This window comes from Xenopus tropicalis, chromosome 9, assembly GCF_000004195.4.
Source record: "Xenopus tropicalis strain Nigerian chromosome 9, UCB_Xtro_10.0, whole genome shotgun sequence".
In the NCBI taxonomy this organism is placed as follows: Eukaryota; Metazoa; Chordata; class Amphibia; order Anura; family Pipidae; genus Xenopus; species Xenopus tropicalis.
In genome coordinates this window covers 43,013,495-43,031,353 of record NC_030685.2, presented here as the reverse complement: position 1 = coordinate 43,031,353, position 17,859 = coordinate 43,013,495, and the positions used below count along the sequence as shown (strand labels likewise).

General features: G+C 39.8%; 1 protein-coding gene across 4 annotated transcripts in view; it reads right to left on the bottom strand.

Annotated features, from left to right (window-relative positions):
* Positions 1 to 17,859, bottom strand: part of wipi2 (WD repeat domain, phosphoinositide interacting 2) — a 327,029-nt gene that overhangs the window by 200,692 nt on the left and 108,478 nt on the right. For all 4 annotated transcript variants that reach the window (XM_031893131.1, XM_018097367.2, XM_031893132.1 and 1 more), the window contains exon 4: positions 1,836 to 1,932. In XM_031893131.1, coding sequence (XP_031748991.1) covers positions 1,836 to 1,932 — 97 coding nt within the window. The remainder of the gene's footprint in view (positions 1 to 1,835; positions 1,933 to 17,859) is intronic.

The window sequence follows — 17,859 nt, the reverse complement described above, 5'->3', positions numbered from 1 at the left end:
GTATACAAAAACATCAATGGACCACTACCTTTTTCACAAAGCATTTTTAAGCAGCCACTGCTTTTCACACCAGGATTTTATGTGATTTTTTTTAAACTCAATACATATCTTGATACATTTTTCCAAAAGGCAATGTGTATTAGAGGGGATTTTAGACAGATAGGGATGTTCTTCTCCCATAAAAAAAGAAAAGCACACCAGAACCCACCCCTTTAGATGAGAGAGAGAGAACTTTCATTTGAAGTAGCGTAGGTGTTTTTATCAGTCAGCGTAGTGAGGTTGTGATGGCAGATTCTATTAATGCCTTGAGTGGGTTGGATGATTTCTTAAACAAGCATAATATTCAAGGCCATTCTGATACTAAAATCTACAATAAGTATAGATATTGGTATATATAATTAATATATGGCAGTATATAGATAGGTTGCTAAGTGTGTGTATATATACATGCACTGGGGTTCAAATGAAGGGGATAGACTTTGGTCTTTTTTCAACCCAACATAACTATAACCATTTTACATATTTTTGTATCACTTTATTTTAAACCATGACACATAAATAAATAAATAAGACTTAAAAGCACGATCATAACAGCAATCGAACTGGCCTTCAGACTAGGTCCCCATTTGTCTGGGCCTAGCTAAAGGGGAAACCCACGGTTTGGGAACCACTGACAAAATGAATCTTGGGTTTGCATGTTTTAAGGATTAAAAGAAATAAGTGCTGGACACCAAACATTGCAAGAATAAGTTCAATCAATGTTTTACTAATGCTGCACAATGACCTTTTCAGCAAAAAAAAATACTGTAATTTTTATGATTTTCTGTAGACTATACTTGATGTATAACCTAAGGTATATAAACTTAAAGGAACAGTAACACCAAAAAATAAAAGAGCTTTAAAGTATTAGAAATATAATGCACTGTTGCCCTGCACTGGTTAAACTGGTGTGTTTGCTACAGTAACACTACTATAATTTATATAATAAGCTGCTGCGTAGCCACAGGGGCAGCCATTCAAGCTGGAAAAAAGGAGAAAAGGCACAGGTTACATAGCAGATAACACACAAGTTCTGTAGAATACAATAGTGTTTTATCTGTTATCTGCTATGTGCCTGTGCCTTTTCTCCTTTGAATGGCTGCCCCCATGGCTACACAGCAGCTTATTTATATAAATTATAGTAGACTTTCTGAAGTAAACACACAACTTTTACCAGTGCAGGGCAACAGTACATTATATTTTAGTTACTTTTATACACTTTCATTTTTTGGTGTTACTGTTCCTTTAAGCCTGTATACCACTGCTAGGGCTATACTATGTGTCCGAAACTTTAAATAGTGATGCCTATGAAATGTATTTGTTTGTTCTCTGTGGTGCCTTGAGAATTTTTTTAAAGAGTACATTGGAAAACAGCAGATAAATTTAATATATCAGAAAAAAGTAAAGAGCAAGAAAAAGGCAAGGGAAAAACAGGAGAAATAGATGACAGAAGGGGAGGAGAAAAAATGGAAAAATAAGTGGAAATAAGGGAACATAATTCAGGTCACAGATTGGTAGAAAATGAAATAGAATAGGAAGTTAATAAGGTAAGCACCACATGCATTTGTACTTAAAATACATTAGTAATCTAAGACACATTTACATTGTACAGTATGACTATTTTTCATAAATTCTGCATTTTGGCTTCTTTCCCTCAACTATTCTTTGTAAATACTGGCACATCTTATGTTCAGGGGGTATTTTATATTCTAAAAAAATCCTTAAGTGCTTTCAGAATGACACCAGTGTGCAAGATTATACAGCGTTTGGCCATATTGGCCATACTTGAAACATACCTGAAGGGTTGGGAGGTGTTTCGCGAATAGTGTGCAAGACCTTCATATCCCTTATATTGTGAATGTAGAGTGATTCCTCCAGACAAACAATCAGTCTCTAGCAAAAACAAGGGAAAAAAAAATAAGAGGAGTAATATTTACCGATAACCCTTATAGAGAAAGGCTTTTATGAATATATTATTGCAAAATGGTATTGGACCATTCACTAAGCCCCAGTTTTATCATCTGTATTAGTAACATTAACCTAGTGCTACTTCAGTTGCTATAGATACAAACAATCAAAAAACTATCCATTAAACCTGCCAGTACAAACCGGCAATAAAGTAAATCGCTGGTGGGAAAGCACACGCAGCATTTCGTTTTCCATAGACACCCAAAGTTTCTGTAAAATGAAGCACCATGTGTACTTTATTGGCACTGAGAAGCAATTCTGGTGTGTTGTATTGCCCACGGTAGCCTAGATTTAACCTCAGGCGACAAATTTCTCTGTGTGCCATTAGCCTTATGGCTTACATAGGGGTTCCTAAGATTCCCAAAATCTCAAGAATTTAAAAAATTGGATAATTCTTTTTCTAAAATATTTTACCTATTGTTAATAGAAGAAAAGTCATTTTGGCATTTTACTGCCAATAGATTAGCCACATTAGTGCCACCTAGAACACTTTATTTATTCTGCAGAAAGCTTTACTGCACCCGAGTAAAGAACCCTAGAAGCTCCCTCTGTTTGTTTAAGATAGCAGTTGCCATTTTAGCTTGGTCTTCATAGCTTCCTTCTGCAGCTCAGATTACACATTCCTAAGGGAGGGGGGAGTGAGTTTTATGAATTCTTATGGGAGGGGGGAGCAGGAGAAGGGAGAGAGCTTACTTGATACCGCTTGATATGGCTTACTTGATACCCCTGGCCGGTGCTCCTGCTAGGAAAACTGCACCAGCCCGGGGTATATGTGAGCAAATGTTCCTCTTCCTTCTTCAGAATCCTGGGGCACATACACCCCAGCCACCCCCCAACAGGAGTACCGGCTGGGAGTTTCAGGTAAGTGATTAAAGTCACTTTGTTAGGCACCTCAGTGATGTAGCCTTTCCTTCTCTTTTAAGTTTCAGAAAGCATATCAAATGCATACTGTATGTAAGATCAGCTTTACTTATGAAGTGATACTGACATGAAAAAACTACTTTTAAAAATATTAATGCAGATAAAAAGTTACCTACAGGTCATGATGATAATTTTTTGCTGATAGGGCTGCTTTTGTAAGTAATTTTTTGAAGTTCCTAAACCTGACTGTTTTGCCAACCTGATTGTCCCTTCCCAACCTATCAGTTATAGTTACTAATGCTAATGCACTACTGCTGCACAAATATGGCAGCCCTCTCATAGAGGAACATGGGGATCAGATAGTAGTACAAAAGAATGTGGAAGTACTTTTATGGCAAAATTATAAAGATCATTCAAAGACAATGCTATGATATATTTAAAAGACAGTTCTATTTCAGTCGTACAGCAATTGAAATAGGACATAACCCCTGGATGATCCCAATAGAAACAAAATAATCACCAAAAATATAAATAAAAAAACAATATTTATTTTACCAATGCCAACAATTAAAAACGTATACCTAACCCATAAAAACACTTTGGTCAGAATAAAGAAAGAAGGGGGGGCCCTCCACATGTACAGTATGTGCATCAGATCATAAATTATCTAATTCACTTCTATAAACAACGGTCACCGAGGTTCAAGCAGTGCTGCACGGAGGCAGGAACCCCATTGGGGCAATGTGTTCTTTGTTGCTGATCTAAATTTAGAGCCAGCCAACGTTAACACGTTATGCATCTTGTATGCAAGAAAGGAAGGAGGAGGTTTCAGTGAATGTTTTCCTCTAACCCCTCACACTTTTCTTGCCACTGTGGATGTTACATCCTTCTATACTGTTATCACAGCTGAGCAGGTTATGCTTATGGTTCATATTATGGTGTGTACTGTGAGGGAGCTCCTGTGCTGACCCATTGTGGTTCTATACCATGTTTTCTTTTTCCTTACTCTTTTCTTGTCGGTTCACTTCTTCTCTTCTCCCACTTCTTTCCTTTTTTTCTATTTCCTTTTACTTGCTTTCACTGCTAGCTCTGTGGTTCCTTAGTCTACTGTTCAATAGCATACAGTTTTTATCTTGTTGACTGACATCTTTTGTCCTCTGGTTACTATAAACATTGTTTTTTTGCAACCCCCGCGTGTTTGAGTTATTTTACTCAATCATACTATTATTTCTTTCAACAATAGTTGTTTAAATAAAATCTTTTAATCAGTCCCTTCAGTATTTAAGTTTATACAGTACTTTAGCCCCTCGCGTCTATGCGCCATTACACATAAACGTTGACTATGTGTTGACTAGCGCTATCACTATAGTGAGAGCCTATATCTCCAGTCCTGTCCCTTTGTCAACTACTTTTGCATTGCATATGTTTAGTTTTATTTTATTCTACATGACTGATGCTTCTGTGCAAACCTCCATCTGTGTTCATAGATATGCAATCATGTATCTTTCCCTCCCTCCCTCAAGTTTCATTCCACCTGCCCACCCCCTCCGGTCCCACTCTCTTTTCAGTCTTTCTGCTCTTCTGTTTCCTGCCTTGCTCCCCCTGTCAAGAAGTCATAACTCTCTGGTCTCCATTTGAGGTCTTGCTCCCCTTGCTGCTCTCTCCCCTGTCCTGCTTCCCCTGCTGCTCATACTCCAGTCACACTTTCCTGCCCCTCTGTCTCTGTTCTTACTCAAACACTGTCAACATAAGGTAATTCTCCTGTCATCCCAACCTGTCATGTTTCACTCCCTCTGTTGTTCCTCCTCCCTCTCCTTCCTACTAAACTCATTAAGTTTAAGTCTTATGTGTGATCACTGGGAAAAGTAAGAAACATGGCGGCAAGCACTGCACTACTATTTTCTCCTGGGCTAACCCATTTTACTTCCTGAAAGGAAAGGAAAACCGAATTTACTTTAATTTTATTGTACTTAGGGGCAAGTCCTACATATTGCAAACTGTATTGAATATGAAGGATTATATTATATTCTAGTTTTTACATCCAGAAAGTCAATACAATAGTGGGAACAACAACAGTATGTTCTAACTATATGGAAAGAATATAAGGTGGTATTGCATTCCAATTAAAGTACTTCACTAAAGTTCAACTACAGCCAAATTTAATGGCGTTGAACAGAACCTCCACCCAAAAATAACACAGGTTTTTCCAAAAGTACACATCAATTCAAGCATCTTTGCAATATACATCAGTTAAAAAAATATGCAGCCTTTTCATGATTTTTAATGTAGTAATATGGCTTGGAACAATTACCTAAGCCTTGTCCCCCTTGTTCTCCTGCTGACCTGGCTGACTACTTTAAGATTCAAATAAAATGTAATAGTAGTAGACTGTCTGCCTGCCTTCAGCCAGCATCCTTCAAATCCTAGAATCCTCTGCACATGTGATGTCAATAAGTAAAGTAACATCACAGTGCAAGTCATTGTAGGACATGTAGTTCCTGCATGCTATCTGTAATATGCCAGGAAGTTGTTACAATTTGTCCTCCCCTGCCAGGTTATGAAATGATGCAGAAAGATAAGAACTGTTTTGCAGCTGGATTTTAGCCTTTTTTGCTCCTCAACAAAATCAGCCAAAGGATCAGAGTGTTGCATGTGATCCAAGTGTTGCATGTGAATTAAGTGTTGCATGTGAATTAAGTGTTTAGCAGGCGTTAAAAACAAAAAGGTGTTTAAATCTAATAAGGCACTATACGAGGGATTGCACTCGGGAGATTGTAAGTACCCAGTGGCAATATGAGTTCCAGTATGATTGCCGGTGTTACTCAGTGTGGATCTTGTCACATGTGTGTAATGCTGGAGCAGCAGTTCCATGCAGCATTTACTTGTGAGAGATGCAGGTAGGTTTTCCTCTTGGAATCTGAAGTGCAAAATCTAAGGAGGAACTGGCAGCACTGAGGGCAGCTGCAAACATAGGGGAGAACAGGAAGTTCACTGAGCAACCCCTGGCAGGAGTCAGTGTAGTGGGGTGTGGAGAAGGGACAGTGGAGGGAGACAGATTTGTGACAGTTAAGAGGGGCAGTAAGGGACGTAAGCAGTAGGGGGGCTGGTTCACAGCTTGTACAAACCAACAGATTTTCTGCTGTAGGTGAAGATGCTGGGGAAGACAGCTCTGAGCTAGCATGTATGGAGCAAGCTGACTCTCAGAGCACCTCTAATACAGGTGGGGGGAGTAGTGCTAGGAAGGGCAGGCTATAGTTGTAGGGGATTCAATTATTAGAAAGGTGGATAGGGTAATTTGTTGCAATGACCCTACATGCCGAACTGTGTGTTGCTTGCCTGGTGCTAGGGTTCGGCATGTGGTGCAATGAGTAGACAAATTGTTGGGAGGGGCTGGGTAGGTACCAATGACAAAGTTAGAGGACGGGGGGGAAGTCCTCAAGAACGATTTAAAAAAAAAAAAAAAAAAATAGGCGCAAAGTTGAGGGTGAGGACTCCCAAGGTAATTTTCTCAGAGATATTACCTGTGCCACGAACAACGTTAAGAAGGCAGCGCGAGCTTAGGGAGATTAATGCGTGGCTGAGAGATTGGTGCAGGGAGAGGAAGGCTTTGGGTTTCTCGAGAACTGGGCTGATTTCTCAATCGGCTACAGGCTCTTTGCCAGGGATGGGCTGCACCTCAATGATGATGGGGCAGCTGCTTTGGGGGAGAAGATGGCTAGAGGGTTGGAGATTTTAAACTAGGAGTGGGGGGGGGGCAGGTGCAGCAGGTAATTTTGTGGTAGACAGGATATATGAGGTAGTGGGCATAGTAAGGGAAAATGGGGGAGGAGACTTGCTTCGGGGTACTGATAATGGCAAAGAGGCCCATAAGTTGTTTACGCGACATTCACACTGGTACCAGTATTAAATGTATGTTTACTAATGTAAGGAGTCTGACTGGTAAAATGGGAGAGCTAGAGGTTCTAGCGTTGTAGTGGAAATATGACGTGATTGCCGTTGCTGAAACATGGCTGAATGAGTCGCATGACTGGGCAGTTAATATTGGGGGATACACATTGTTTCGGAGGGACAGGGGCAATAGAAAAGGAGGAGTGTGTCTGTTCGTTAAGCTGGAACTAAAAGAAAATATTAAGGAGGAAGTGATGGGGGGTAACAGAGGGAGCTGAATCCTTATGGGTAGAGCTTCTCACAGATAGTAAAGAATCTACTAAATTAATAGTAGGGGTATGCTTTAGACCCCCTAATGTAAGCGAAGAGTAGGAGGCTCAGCTCCTGTTGCAAATAGAAAAGGCTTCTAGTTTGGGGCAAGTGATAATAATGGTGGATTTTAATTATCCTGATATTGACTAGAGCCATAGTACTGCCAGCAAAGTAAATGGGAACAAGTTTATAAACTTGCTGCACGACAACTTTGTGTCACAGGTTGTTGAGGAGCCAACCAGGAACCATGCTATATTGGATCTACTGTTCTCTAATGACCCAGAGGATATGCAAATGTGCAAGTGGTTGAACCCCTGGGTAACAGTGACCATAATGTTATTTCATTTGTTGTTTGGTGCAGAAAACAAATTTACACTGGGGCAATAAAAACACTGAATTTTAGAAAGGCAAATTTTACCCCCATAAGGGCAGTGCTTCAGGGCATAGATTGGGGCATTATGTTTTCTGATAAAAACACAAAGCAGAAATGGTTGTCATTTAAAATGATATTAAATCATTACTGTTCTCAATTTATTCCATTAATAAGAAAAAGTAGATGTGTTAAGAATCACCCTATGTGGCTTAACTCTGAGGTAAAAAAGTTAATAGGGAAAAAAGGAAAGCTTATTAGAAATATAAGTCAGAGGGGACATTATAACAAGTGTTGTAAAACAGCAATCCAGAAGGCTAAGATAGAAAATGAGGAGCGCATTGCGGCAGAGGCCAAGATTAACCCCAAAAAGTTTTTTTTAAGTATATTAATAGTAAAAAGATGCAGGTTGAGGGTGTGGCCCCATTGAGTTATAGTAACAATATGGTTACATAATATTGCTTACTAACAGGCTGGTGGCTGGTGGAATCAACTTGCTTTTCACTTGAACAAAAATGGGATAAGTATCAAAGTCTTTGTGTTTCTTAACTGTTGGGTTTAATATTTTCAAAAGTATTTGCTGTTTTTTGGTGATAATTTACAAAGTTTGGTGAACTATAAAGGCTTACAGCAGGTTTGCCAGAAGTGACATTGCCCTCAGTTTGAGGTGGGTGGGGTTTGATTAGTTCACCTGGACAGACTGTATAAATAGACCTACTGGCACTTCAGTGGAGCTTGCTCTGGTGATTGGTGCTCTGTAAGTGATTGCTCTTTTAGTGAGTGCTCTGTAAGTGGAGTTATAAACACAGGAGTTAGTGGTGCTCTGTAAGTGGAGTTATAAACACAGGAGTTACAAACTAAGGGAGTTTAAAACAAGGTACTAAGTTTGCATTTATTCCAAGTCTTTTCACCTATTTCTGTTTAACTGTTTCTGTAACTGGGAGAATAAGTGACCGCAACATTGAAGATCTGACGCAGAGCACAGCCTGCCACAGGTATGCAGTTGTGGAACAACAGTTCCAAAGTGCATACCTCTTTTGTGGTTGTGAGCGAATTGCCACTTTAGAGGCTCGCGTTAGAGCCCTAGAGGAACAAGTGCAACACTGCGTTCGATTGACAATCTTGAGAGGAGTCTCTTGCTTTCTGAAAAGGAGTTAGCGAGGTCAGATAGTTTGGGGGGAGGGGAGCAGCGAAAGGATGATAAGGCAGTAAGCTGGGTGACAGGTAGACAATCTAGTGTGGGGAAAAGGAAGGGTGCACCAGGGTTTGCCAGATTGTGTGAAGAAGATGGGAGTGTGAACTCTGGACTGGCGGTTCTAGATGAGGCTGATCTCTCTAACAGCCGGGAGACCAGTTTCTCTAGTAGTTGTGGGGTGGAGAGCAGAGCTAGGCCTAAACAGATGGTGGATATAGGGCATTCGATCATTAGGAAAGTGGACAGGGTAATCTGTCGAGCGGATTGCTTCAACCGAACAGTTTGCGGTCTTTCTGGTGCTAGGGTTCGGCATGTGGTTGATCGGGTTGGCAAATTATTGGGAGGGGCTGGGCATGACACGTCTGTCTTGGTACATATTTACGACAAAATGAACGGTAGCTGGAGGACCTTAAAGAGCGAGTTCAGGGATTTAAGCTCTAAGATTAAGCACAGGTCCTCCAATGTCGTTTTTTTCGGAAATTTTGCCAGCGGGAGCTTAGGGAGCTAAATGCATGGCTAAAGTCTTGGTGTAGGAAGGAAGGGTTTGGGTTCCTAGAGCACTGGGCTGACTTTTCTTTGGGGTACAATCTATACAGCCATGACGGATTGCACCTCAATGGAAGGGGGTCTGCTGTGCTAGGGGAGAGAATGGTTAAGAGGCTGGAGGAGTGTTTAAACTAGACAAGGGGGGGGGGTAAGCTAGAGTTTTATGGGAAAGCTAGTGTAGACGGGCAGTGGGACTAGCAAAGGGTTGTGGGGGAGGAGTGAGGGGCATATAGTTTATCAGATAAGGAGCTTCCATTGTTACAAGGGAAACAGAATAATTTTCACCTTAGCTCTAACTCTCCGTTAACTAATGTAAACATCAGAGGGTAATCTCCGCTGCATGCTGGCTAATGCGTGAAGCTTGTCGGCTAAATTAGGGAGCTGCAGGCTATTGCATGTATTGAAAATTATGATTTAATTGGTATCACCGAGACCTGGTGGGATGAAAAATGTGACTGGGTCGTGAATTTAAATGGTTATACACTTTTTAGGATGGACAGAGACATTAAAAAGGATGGAGGGGTTTGTCTTTATGTAAAGTCAGATTTAAAGCCATGTAATAAAGACATTACCAATGAAAACGTTAAATCTCTTTGGGTAGAAATTTCAGTAGGGCTGAAGGTCACAAAGAAAATGATCATTGGTGTATGCTATAAACCACCCAGTATAGACGAGGAGGATGAGACCCAGCTACTGTTGCAAATGGAGGAGACTTCACAACTGGGTCAAGTTGTTATTATGGGGGACTTTATCCGGACATTGACTGGAGTAATGGGGTGCATAAACGAAGCGAACTCCAAGCACTCCGGATCCAAAAGTTTCATTGAAAACATCTTTATTGTTCCATTAAAAACAAGCGCCTAACGCGTTTCGTGCGCACTTAATCATAGGCTTAAGCATATACTGATAGGAGGGTTTAAATAGCGTATAACACCAATTAACAATTATTGAAAAACAAGTTGCAACACAGTGAAAAAAAACAAAAAACAACCCACACCCACCCTCCAAACTAAAACGCTTAATGAAGATCTTAATGAAAACAAAAAAGAAAGTCATAATGAGAATGAAAAAAAGCCCAAATCATATAATATATATAATATAATAAACTGAGCTTTATAGAAAGTCACTGAAAAAATTATCAATTATCTTATTTGATATATTTACAAACATATTTATAAGTACATCATTAAAATTAATGAGTATTAATATATAAGTACCAATCAGTGAAAAAGGACATAGTCAGTTCATTTAAATATATACTTATAAAATATTTCATACCAATACAGTCAAATAATTAAATATTTGGATGTCGTGTATTGAGGATAAAAATCCATTTAACTTCAGAGCGTAAAAGCCTCTGGAAGTATCCTATCTATTGCTTGTATCAATAAAAATGATCCACAACAGTGTGCAAAATGTCTAGCTACTGGACTGCTACTATAACTTGCAACAATTTGTCTAATGTGTTCCCGCATCCTGCTCTTTAAAGAACGGGTTGTGCAACCAACATACTGAATTCCACACTTAGAACAAGTTAAATGATAAATAACATATCGTGTATTACAATTAACATAAGAATACATACTATATGATTTGCCAGTTACCGTACTACAAAAACTAGTAGACTGTTTAATATGAGCATAGGTCACATATCTACGAGCGCCACAACGATAAGTCCCTTTAGTGGTCAGCCAAGTAGTTTTTTTTCAAGGGCTGAGATCTCCACAAAGTAGGAGACAATAAATTACCCAAAGTGGAAGCCCTCTGTGCTACCACTTTACAACCATCTTGCAGAACTGATGCCAAATCAAGATCATTATAAAGGACTGGGATGAAATCATTTATTATCCGCCTAATTTTATAAAACTGTTTGCTAAAGGCAGTAACGAAAGTAGGTGGACATTCAACACGCTTAGTACTATTTCCACTAGCATCCCTATGATTTATAAGCAAACTAGACCTATCTGTATGTAAGGCCTTAAGTAAAGGCTTGAGACAACAACTTAATATTGTACCCTCGGTTCAAAAATCTGTCACGCAAAAGGATAGACTGTTCTAGGAAAGCACGATCCGTACTGCAATTCCTCCACAAACAATAAAACTGTCCAAGAGGAATGCCGCTGAACATATGACCCAGATGAGAGGAGTCTGCTCTCAATAGAGAATTCTTCTGGAGGTAACATACCCCATCAAAAAAAAAGTAATTAATAGAATCCAAAATAAAACTTTTAGTAATGACATGCACTGTATCTATCCAAATGATAACAAATTGCTTGTAACCCCTTGTCATGGGGAATACATGAGTACAATGAAGTTACATCAACCATGCCCAAACAAAAGGTATCCAACCACCTCAAATTATTCAATAATTGTAAAACGTGCTTCGTGTCCAAAACAAAAGAAGTTAGCCGCTTAACCAAAGGTTGCAAATAGAAGTCAATGTATTCGGATAGCTTTTCATTCAGAGAGGCTATACCGGATACTATCGGACGTCCTAACGGAGGATGTTAAGGTTTATGAACCTTAGGCAGATGATGGAACAAAGGTATCTTAGGGGAAGCAGGTATTAAATAATCCCTTATTTTCTCAGTGAATAAACCACATCTATAGGCATCATGAACAAGAGTTGTACGGGTCCTGGTAAACTTAATTGTAGGATCAGCTCTTAAAGATTGATAAGTGGATAAGTGGAACAATAAGTTGCCGCATGACTTCATTCTTATAAGCTCCACTATCGAGTACCACAACCATGCCCCCCATGTCAGCATTTTTCACTACTAAGGAGCTATCCTCCCGTAACTGTTTCAATGCTGCCCTCTGCTTAATAGTCAAATTGGAACCAGCAGAATGACACCTAGGGGCAGATTTACTAATCTACGAATTTAAATCCCGAATGGGAAAAATTCGGATTGGAAACAAAAATTTCTGAAGATCGCAAATATCCCGAAAATGCTTACGAAAAAATCGTATTAGTCACGATAATATCGTATTGGTGATCCGAAAGTCACAAAATTTTCGTACCGAACCATTGTAAACAGCGGTAAAATGTTTCCGATTTTTTCGCGCAAACGTACGAAAAAGTCTTGCGGCGTACGAAAAAGTTGTGAGGACGCCTGAAAAATTCGGCTACAATACGCTTGGCGCGTTCGTGCTTTTTGGAAATGTGTCCCCTAGTCTCAGCTTTAAGTAACAATAACTTGTTCTCAATTAACTCTTGAAATCTAGCAATCGCACTCCCTCTACAATGTTGTGGATAAAAATCAGAGCCTGTACATAACTTATCCTTTAGTGTACAGGTATGGGATCCCTTATCCGGAAACCCATTATCCAGAAAGTTCCGAATTACGGAAAGCCTGTCTCCCATAGACTCCATTATAATCAAATAATTCACATTTTTAAAATTGATTTCCTTTTTCTCTGTAAAAATAAAACAGTACCTTCTACTTGATCCCAACTAAGATATAATTAATCCTTATTGGATGCAAAACAATCCTATTGGGTTTAATCAATGTTTTATTGTTTTTTTAGTAGACTTAAGGTATGGAGATCAAAATTACAGAAAGATCCCTTATCCGGAATACCCTTGGTCCCGAGCATTCTGGATAATGGGTCCCATACCTGTACTAGGATCAATACCAAAACGACATAAGGAGGTGCCAGATTCATTCTGCAAGGCATACAGATCATGAAAGCATCGCTCATCCTCAAAGAGGAAACCAACATTAGACATATCAGACACAGTCAGGCTAGACGTAGTCCGAGCAATGCCAATATCACTCGTAGTGTTATCTGTCAAAAATCGCAAAGGTTGCACATGTTCAAGATTGCCAAAGACATTCAAAAAATATTTCTTTAAAGTTCATTTGTGAACGAATCTGTTGACATCAATCATGGTCTCCAACACATTGAAGTCTCTAGAGAGCGAAAAAGATAAACCTTTCGCAAGCAGGGAGAGTTGCACCTCAGTCAATTTCTTACCGAGAGATTCAGAACATAGGTCTCTTGCTCCCCCTCCGATCGTGAAGACAGTAATTTGAGCGATCTCCTTGCACGGAAAAAGGCTGATTGCCCCCTCTATTACGATCGCTACGGTCATTCATATCATTAGAACGTCTACGCTACGCTCAACATCACAATCTGTGTTTTTTTCCCACTGTGTTGCAACCTTATTTATTATTTAAACCCTCCTATTGGTATATGATTAAGTGCGCACCAGCACGAAACGCGTTAGGCGCTTGTTTTTAATGGAACAATAAAGATCTGTTTTTAATGAAATTTAAATCCGGAGTGCTTGGAGTCTGCTTCATTTATGTATAGATTCTTCCCCTTCAGCTACGGGTTCGGGGCCCTGAGCACCTGGACCACTTTGGGACTTTGGTGAGCAAATTTGAATTTGATTAACCTTTTGGGGTCTCTGTCTTTATGCTGCACCGGCGTTAGGTTTGGGTTCACACCAAGACCTTAATGTTTAATTTGGTATGAGCCATTATTTATAATCAGAGCCCCTAATCTGAATACTAGCATTTTGATTGAACATAATTTAGACATATATTGCTTTTGTTAATTTGGTGTTCTGCTGGAATAATGGGGTGGCTAAGTCAGAAAAAGCTAGTAGGTTTGTAAATATGTTCAAGAACTTACTAGGAATAACTATTTTGGACCTGGTAATATCTAATAACACTGAACTCATCTCTAACATTTGTGTGAGCATTTGGGGAACAATGATCACAACATGGTCTCCTTTGAGATAATGCTGCAGAGACAGCTCTATAAGGGAGTAACTAAAATGCTTGATTGTAGACTTGAAGACTTTGCCAGTATAAGGGCATCTCTGCAATGTGTCAACTGGGAAAGGCTTTTCATAGGGTTAGACACAGATGGAAAATGGAACATCATTAACCCTTTTACTGCCAGCTGTTTTGGTCAAAGAGGAACTTGTATTGCCAGACAGTTTTTGAACATTTTGCACTGTTTCACTTTAGGGGCCTTTCCTCGGGGGACTTTTAGTTTACCCAGGAAAACAATACTGTATATCGTTTTTTTCAGAACAACCTAAGCTTTCAAAATATGGTGGAATTTTTGTGTAATTCCAATTCTGTAACAAGATATAGGCTTCTAAATGTCTAAAAATGCAAAAAAAATCAACTTTTCCATAATATAAACAAACATACTAGAAACAAAAATTATTTTATGCACAAATATACAACTGATTTGGAAAGTCCCATGTCTCCTGAACATGCCAATACCAAATATATATAGTTTTATGGAGATTTCTCACTTCCACTAACAGAAGGTTTATCCCAGAAAATTGTACATTTTTGGAAAGAACAGATTCTGGGGAATACAGAATAGGCACAACTGTCTGTCTACTCCAAACTATCAAGTCGCAATGCTTTCCTAAAGTTATTGGTTTTTATCAAAATTTGTGATTTGGCATGTAGGGGCCCCAATGTGAACATACCCCCATATGATCAATCATTTCTGTTATTTCAGCTCCAGCAAAATCAACACATTTACATCATTTATGTGGGATAAAGCTAGTAAAAAGTACGCTCACCCCAGAAAGTCATATATTTTTGGAAAGTACACATTCCCCCAAATCTAAAATGGGTACCCATGTCTTTCTACTCCAAAGTACCAAGCCACACAGCTTTTCTAAAGTTAGCAATTTTGATGACATTTCCAAAAATCCCCTCAAAGCTTCCACTTTGCAGCATCTTATCTCCCACATAGTGCTAGGTACCAAGATAAAACACCCTAAATTTGAACACCAGGGGTCCACTGAACAGTATTATGCCCAATATGTATAGGTTTACCTAAGTGTGTGGCATGTAGGGGCCCCAATGGGAGCATACCCCCATATGATGTATCATTTCAGCTCCTGCAAAATCAACACATTTCCATCCTTTATGTGGGATAATGCTACAAAAAAAAAGTACACTCACCCCAGAAAGCCATATATTTTTGGAAAGTACACATCCCCCCGAATCTATAATGGGTAAACATTTCTTTTTGCTCCAAAGTACCAAGCTGTAAAGCTTTCCTAAGTTTGCAGATTCATATGACATTTAGAAAATCGCATAAATGTTGCAATTTGCCGCATTCATCTCACACAATTTCTTGCATACAAAGGCAAGTCACCCCAAATAGGAACACCTAAGGTCTACTGAACAGTTTGATGCCCAATATGCATAGATATACCAACGTCTGCGGTATGTACTGACCCCAAAATGAAAATAGCGCATATGGATTTCTCGCCTGCCAATTCAGCTTTTGCACACAGAGCCCCCTGACAGCGTATTATGTGCAGTAACCCCCCCGCTAACTATACACAGACCTCCAGAAAACCATATATTTTTGGAAAGTACACATTCTGATGAATTCAAAATAGGCAAACTTATTTTTGTACACCAAAGTTACACCTGGCAAAGCTACGCTAAAAACAGATTAGGAACACTTATACAGGGATAAAATGCGATAAAACCACAAAAATTGTGCAAATCAGTGAAACAACAAAATAAGTCACATGACAGTGCAATTAGTGGTCAGAATATCTGATCCAATAGTCACGCTGTCAAAATAAACAGTTTTTAGGTAAAAGAAACTAAAAACAGTGGTAAAATGAAAAAAAAAAACAAAAAGTGCCATCGAAAAAACAAAGTGCTCTCTGCAGCGGCACATGCCGCCACTGCAGAGAGCAGCCTTTAAATGCCAACGACGTATGGGACACGTTGTTGGCATTTAAGCCCTTTTACTGCCACGACGTATCCCATACGTCGTTAGCAGTAAAAGAGTTGATGGAGAAAGATCTAGGGGTTGTTGTAGATAACAAGTTGTCTATTTCCAGGCAGTGTCATTATGTGGCTACTATCACAACTGGCGACGAGGATTCATATCAGCTACAGGTATCACAGTAATATAACTCACAATCCACAGAACTGTGAGCAGTCCAGCACACAGCATGGCCAGTCTGCCTAACTTCCCCTGTTTTGATGTGCATCAGTCCCAAGCAAACCTAGGAACACTCTGGGATAAATGGCTTAAGCGCTTTGAAATATTTCTCCAAGCAATGAACATTACGGACAATGCCAGAAAGAAAGCCATGCTATTACATTATGCTGGGGAGCAGGTATATGATATCTTTACAACTCTGCCTGGCACAGGGGGTGACAGTGACTATGATGCATCCAAAACTGCCCTAACAAACTACTTTTCTCCACATAAAAATCCAGTTTTTGAGATTTTTAACTTTAGACAGTCAAAACAGTTACCAAGTGAAAACACTGATGAATATCATGTGAGACTAAGACATCATAGGGCTGATTCACTAAAGTGCGATAAATTTTATCGCACTTTTTTGCGTTAAATAAGAAGCGACAATTAGCGCGCGATTCACTACAGCATTACCGCATTCGGTAAGTCGCGCATCGCATGCGCTAATTCGCGCGCGTTAATTTTATCACAATGTGGTAATTAGCGAATGAAAAGAATACGAACGAATGATTCACAAACAGTAAGGCGTGCTAAATATCGCATTGGTCTATGCGAAAATTGACACCTACTTCAGGCAGGCGATAATTATAGAAAAGTACAGTTAATGAGCTTTTGGCAATAAAATATGGACTTAGCAGTGTTATTTATTCAAGTATGTGTCTTTTTACCAAAGTCTTGGCATGTATGGATTTTCGCTACTATAGCAGTAAATATTTATTCGCCATAATATACAGTACTGTAGCGGTAAATATTTAGTCGCCATAATATGCAGTACTGTAGCGCTAAATATTTAGTCACCATAATATGCAGTACTGTAGCGGTAAATATTTAGTCACCATAATATGCAGTACTGTAGCGGTAAATATTTAGTCGCACAAATCCAATACTAGGTATATTTTGGCGACGGCGCTGGTTCTACGCATGCGTGGGGGGTATTTAAAGCTATCAAACGCCTCCTCCTGTGCTATGTTGTCTGCGGCCTTGCCTGGGAAACTAAGCCTGCCTGATTTACCTTACGACTTTGTTGCCGATCCTTCGCTTGCCTGACTCTGATTTTCAATACTGCAGTAATTATTCTCTAATTTATTAGGAAATGGGGTTAACACCTAATCATGCATGGAAAAAAAATTTACCGTCAAATACCGTGACACCGATATAATTTTGAAAAATACCGTGATATAAATTTTTGGTCATACCGCCCAGCTCTACGGGAGAGGGCCACGTTGGAGGGCTTAGGCGAGGATGAAGTGGTCAGGCGGTACAGGCTCAATAAGGCAGCAATCACCAGCCTGTATTAGCTGCTTGAGCCTGCACTTGATCCACGGACTCGGCGAAGCCGTGCTGTCCCTAGATTAATGAAATTATTGTGCTCCCTGCACTTTTTTGCCTCTGGCAGCTTCCAGAGGGTGGGGGGGGGGGGTTTATGGGGGGGTGTCACAGCCCACCTTTTCACAGTGCCTTGGCCAGGTCCTGGACACCATCCGCTCGGTGTCCAGGAATTTAATCTCGTCCCTCGTTCGGAACGAGTGGAACACTGTGAAGAGGGATTTTTATGGAGTAAGTGGCATCCCCAATGTGTTGGGTGCAATTGATTGCACCCGTGTGGCGCTGAACCCCCCCCCCCAAGACAGGGAGCACATATTTCGTACCCGCAAGGGTTACCACTCACTTAATGTGCAAGTGGTGT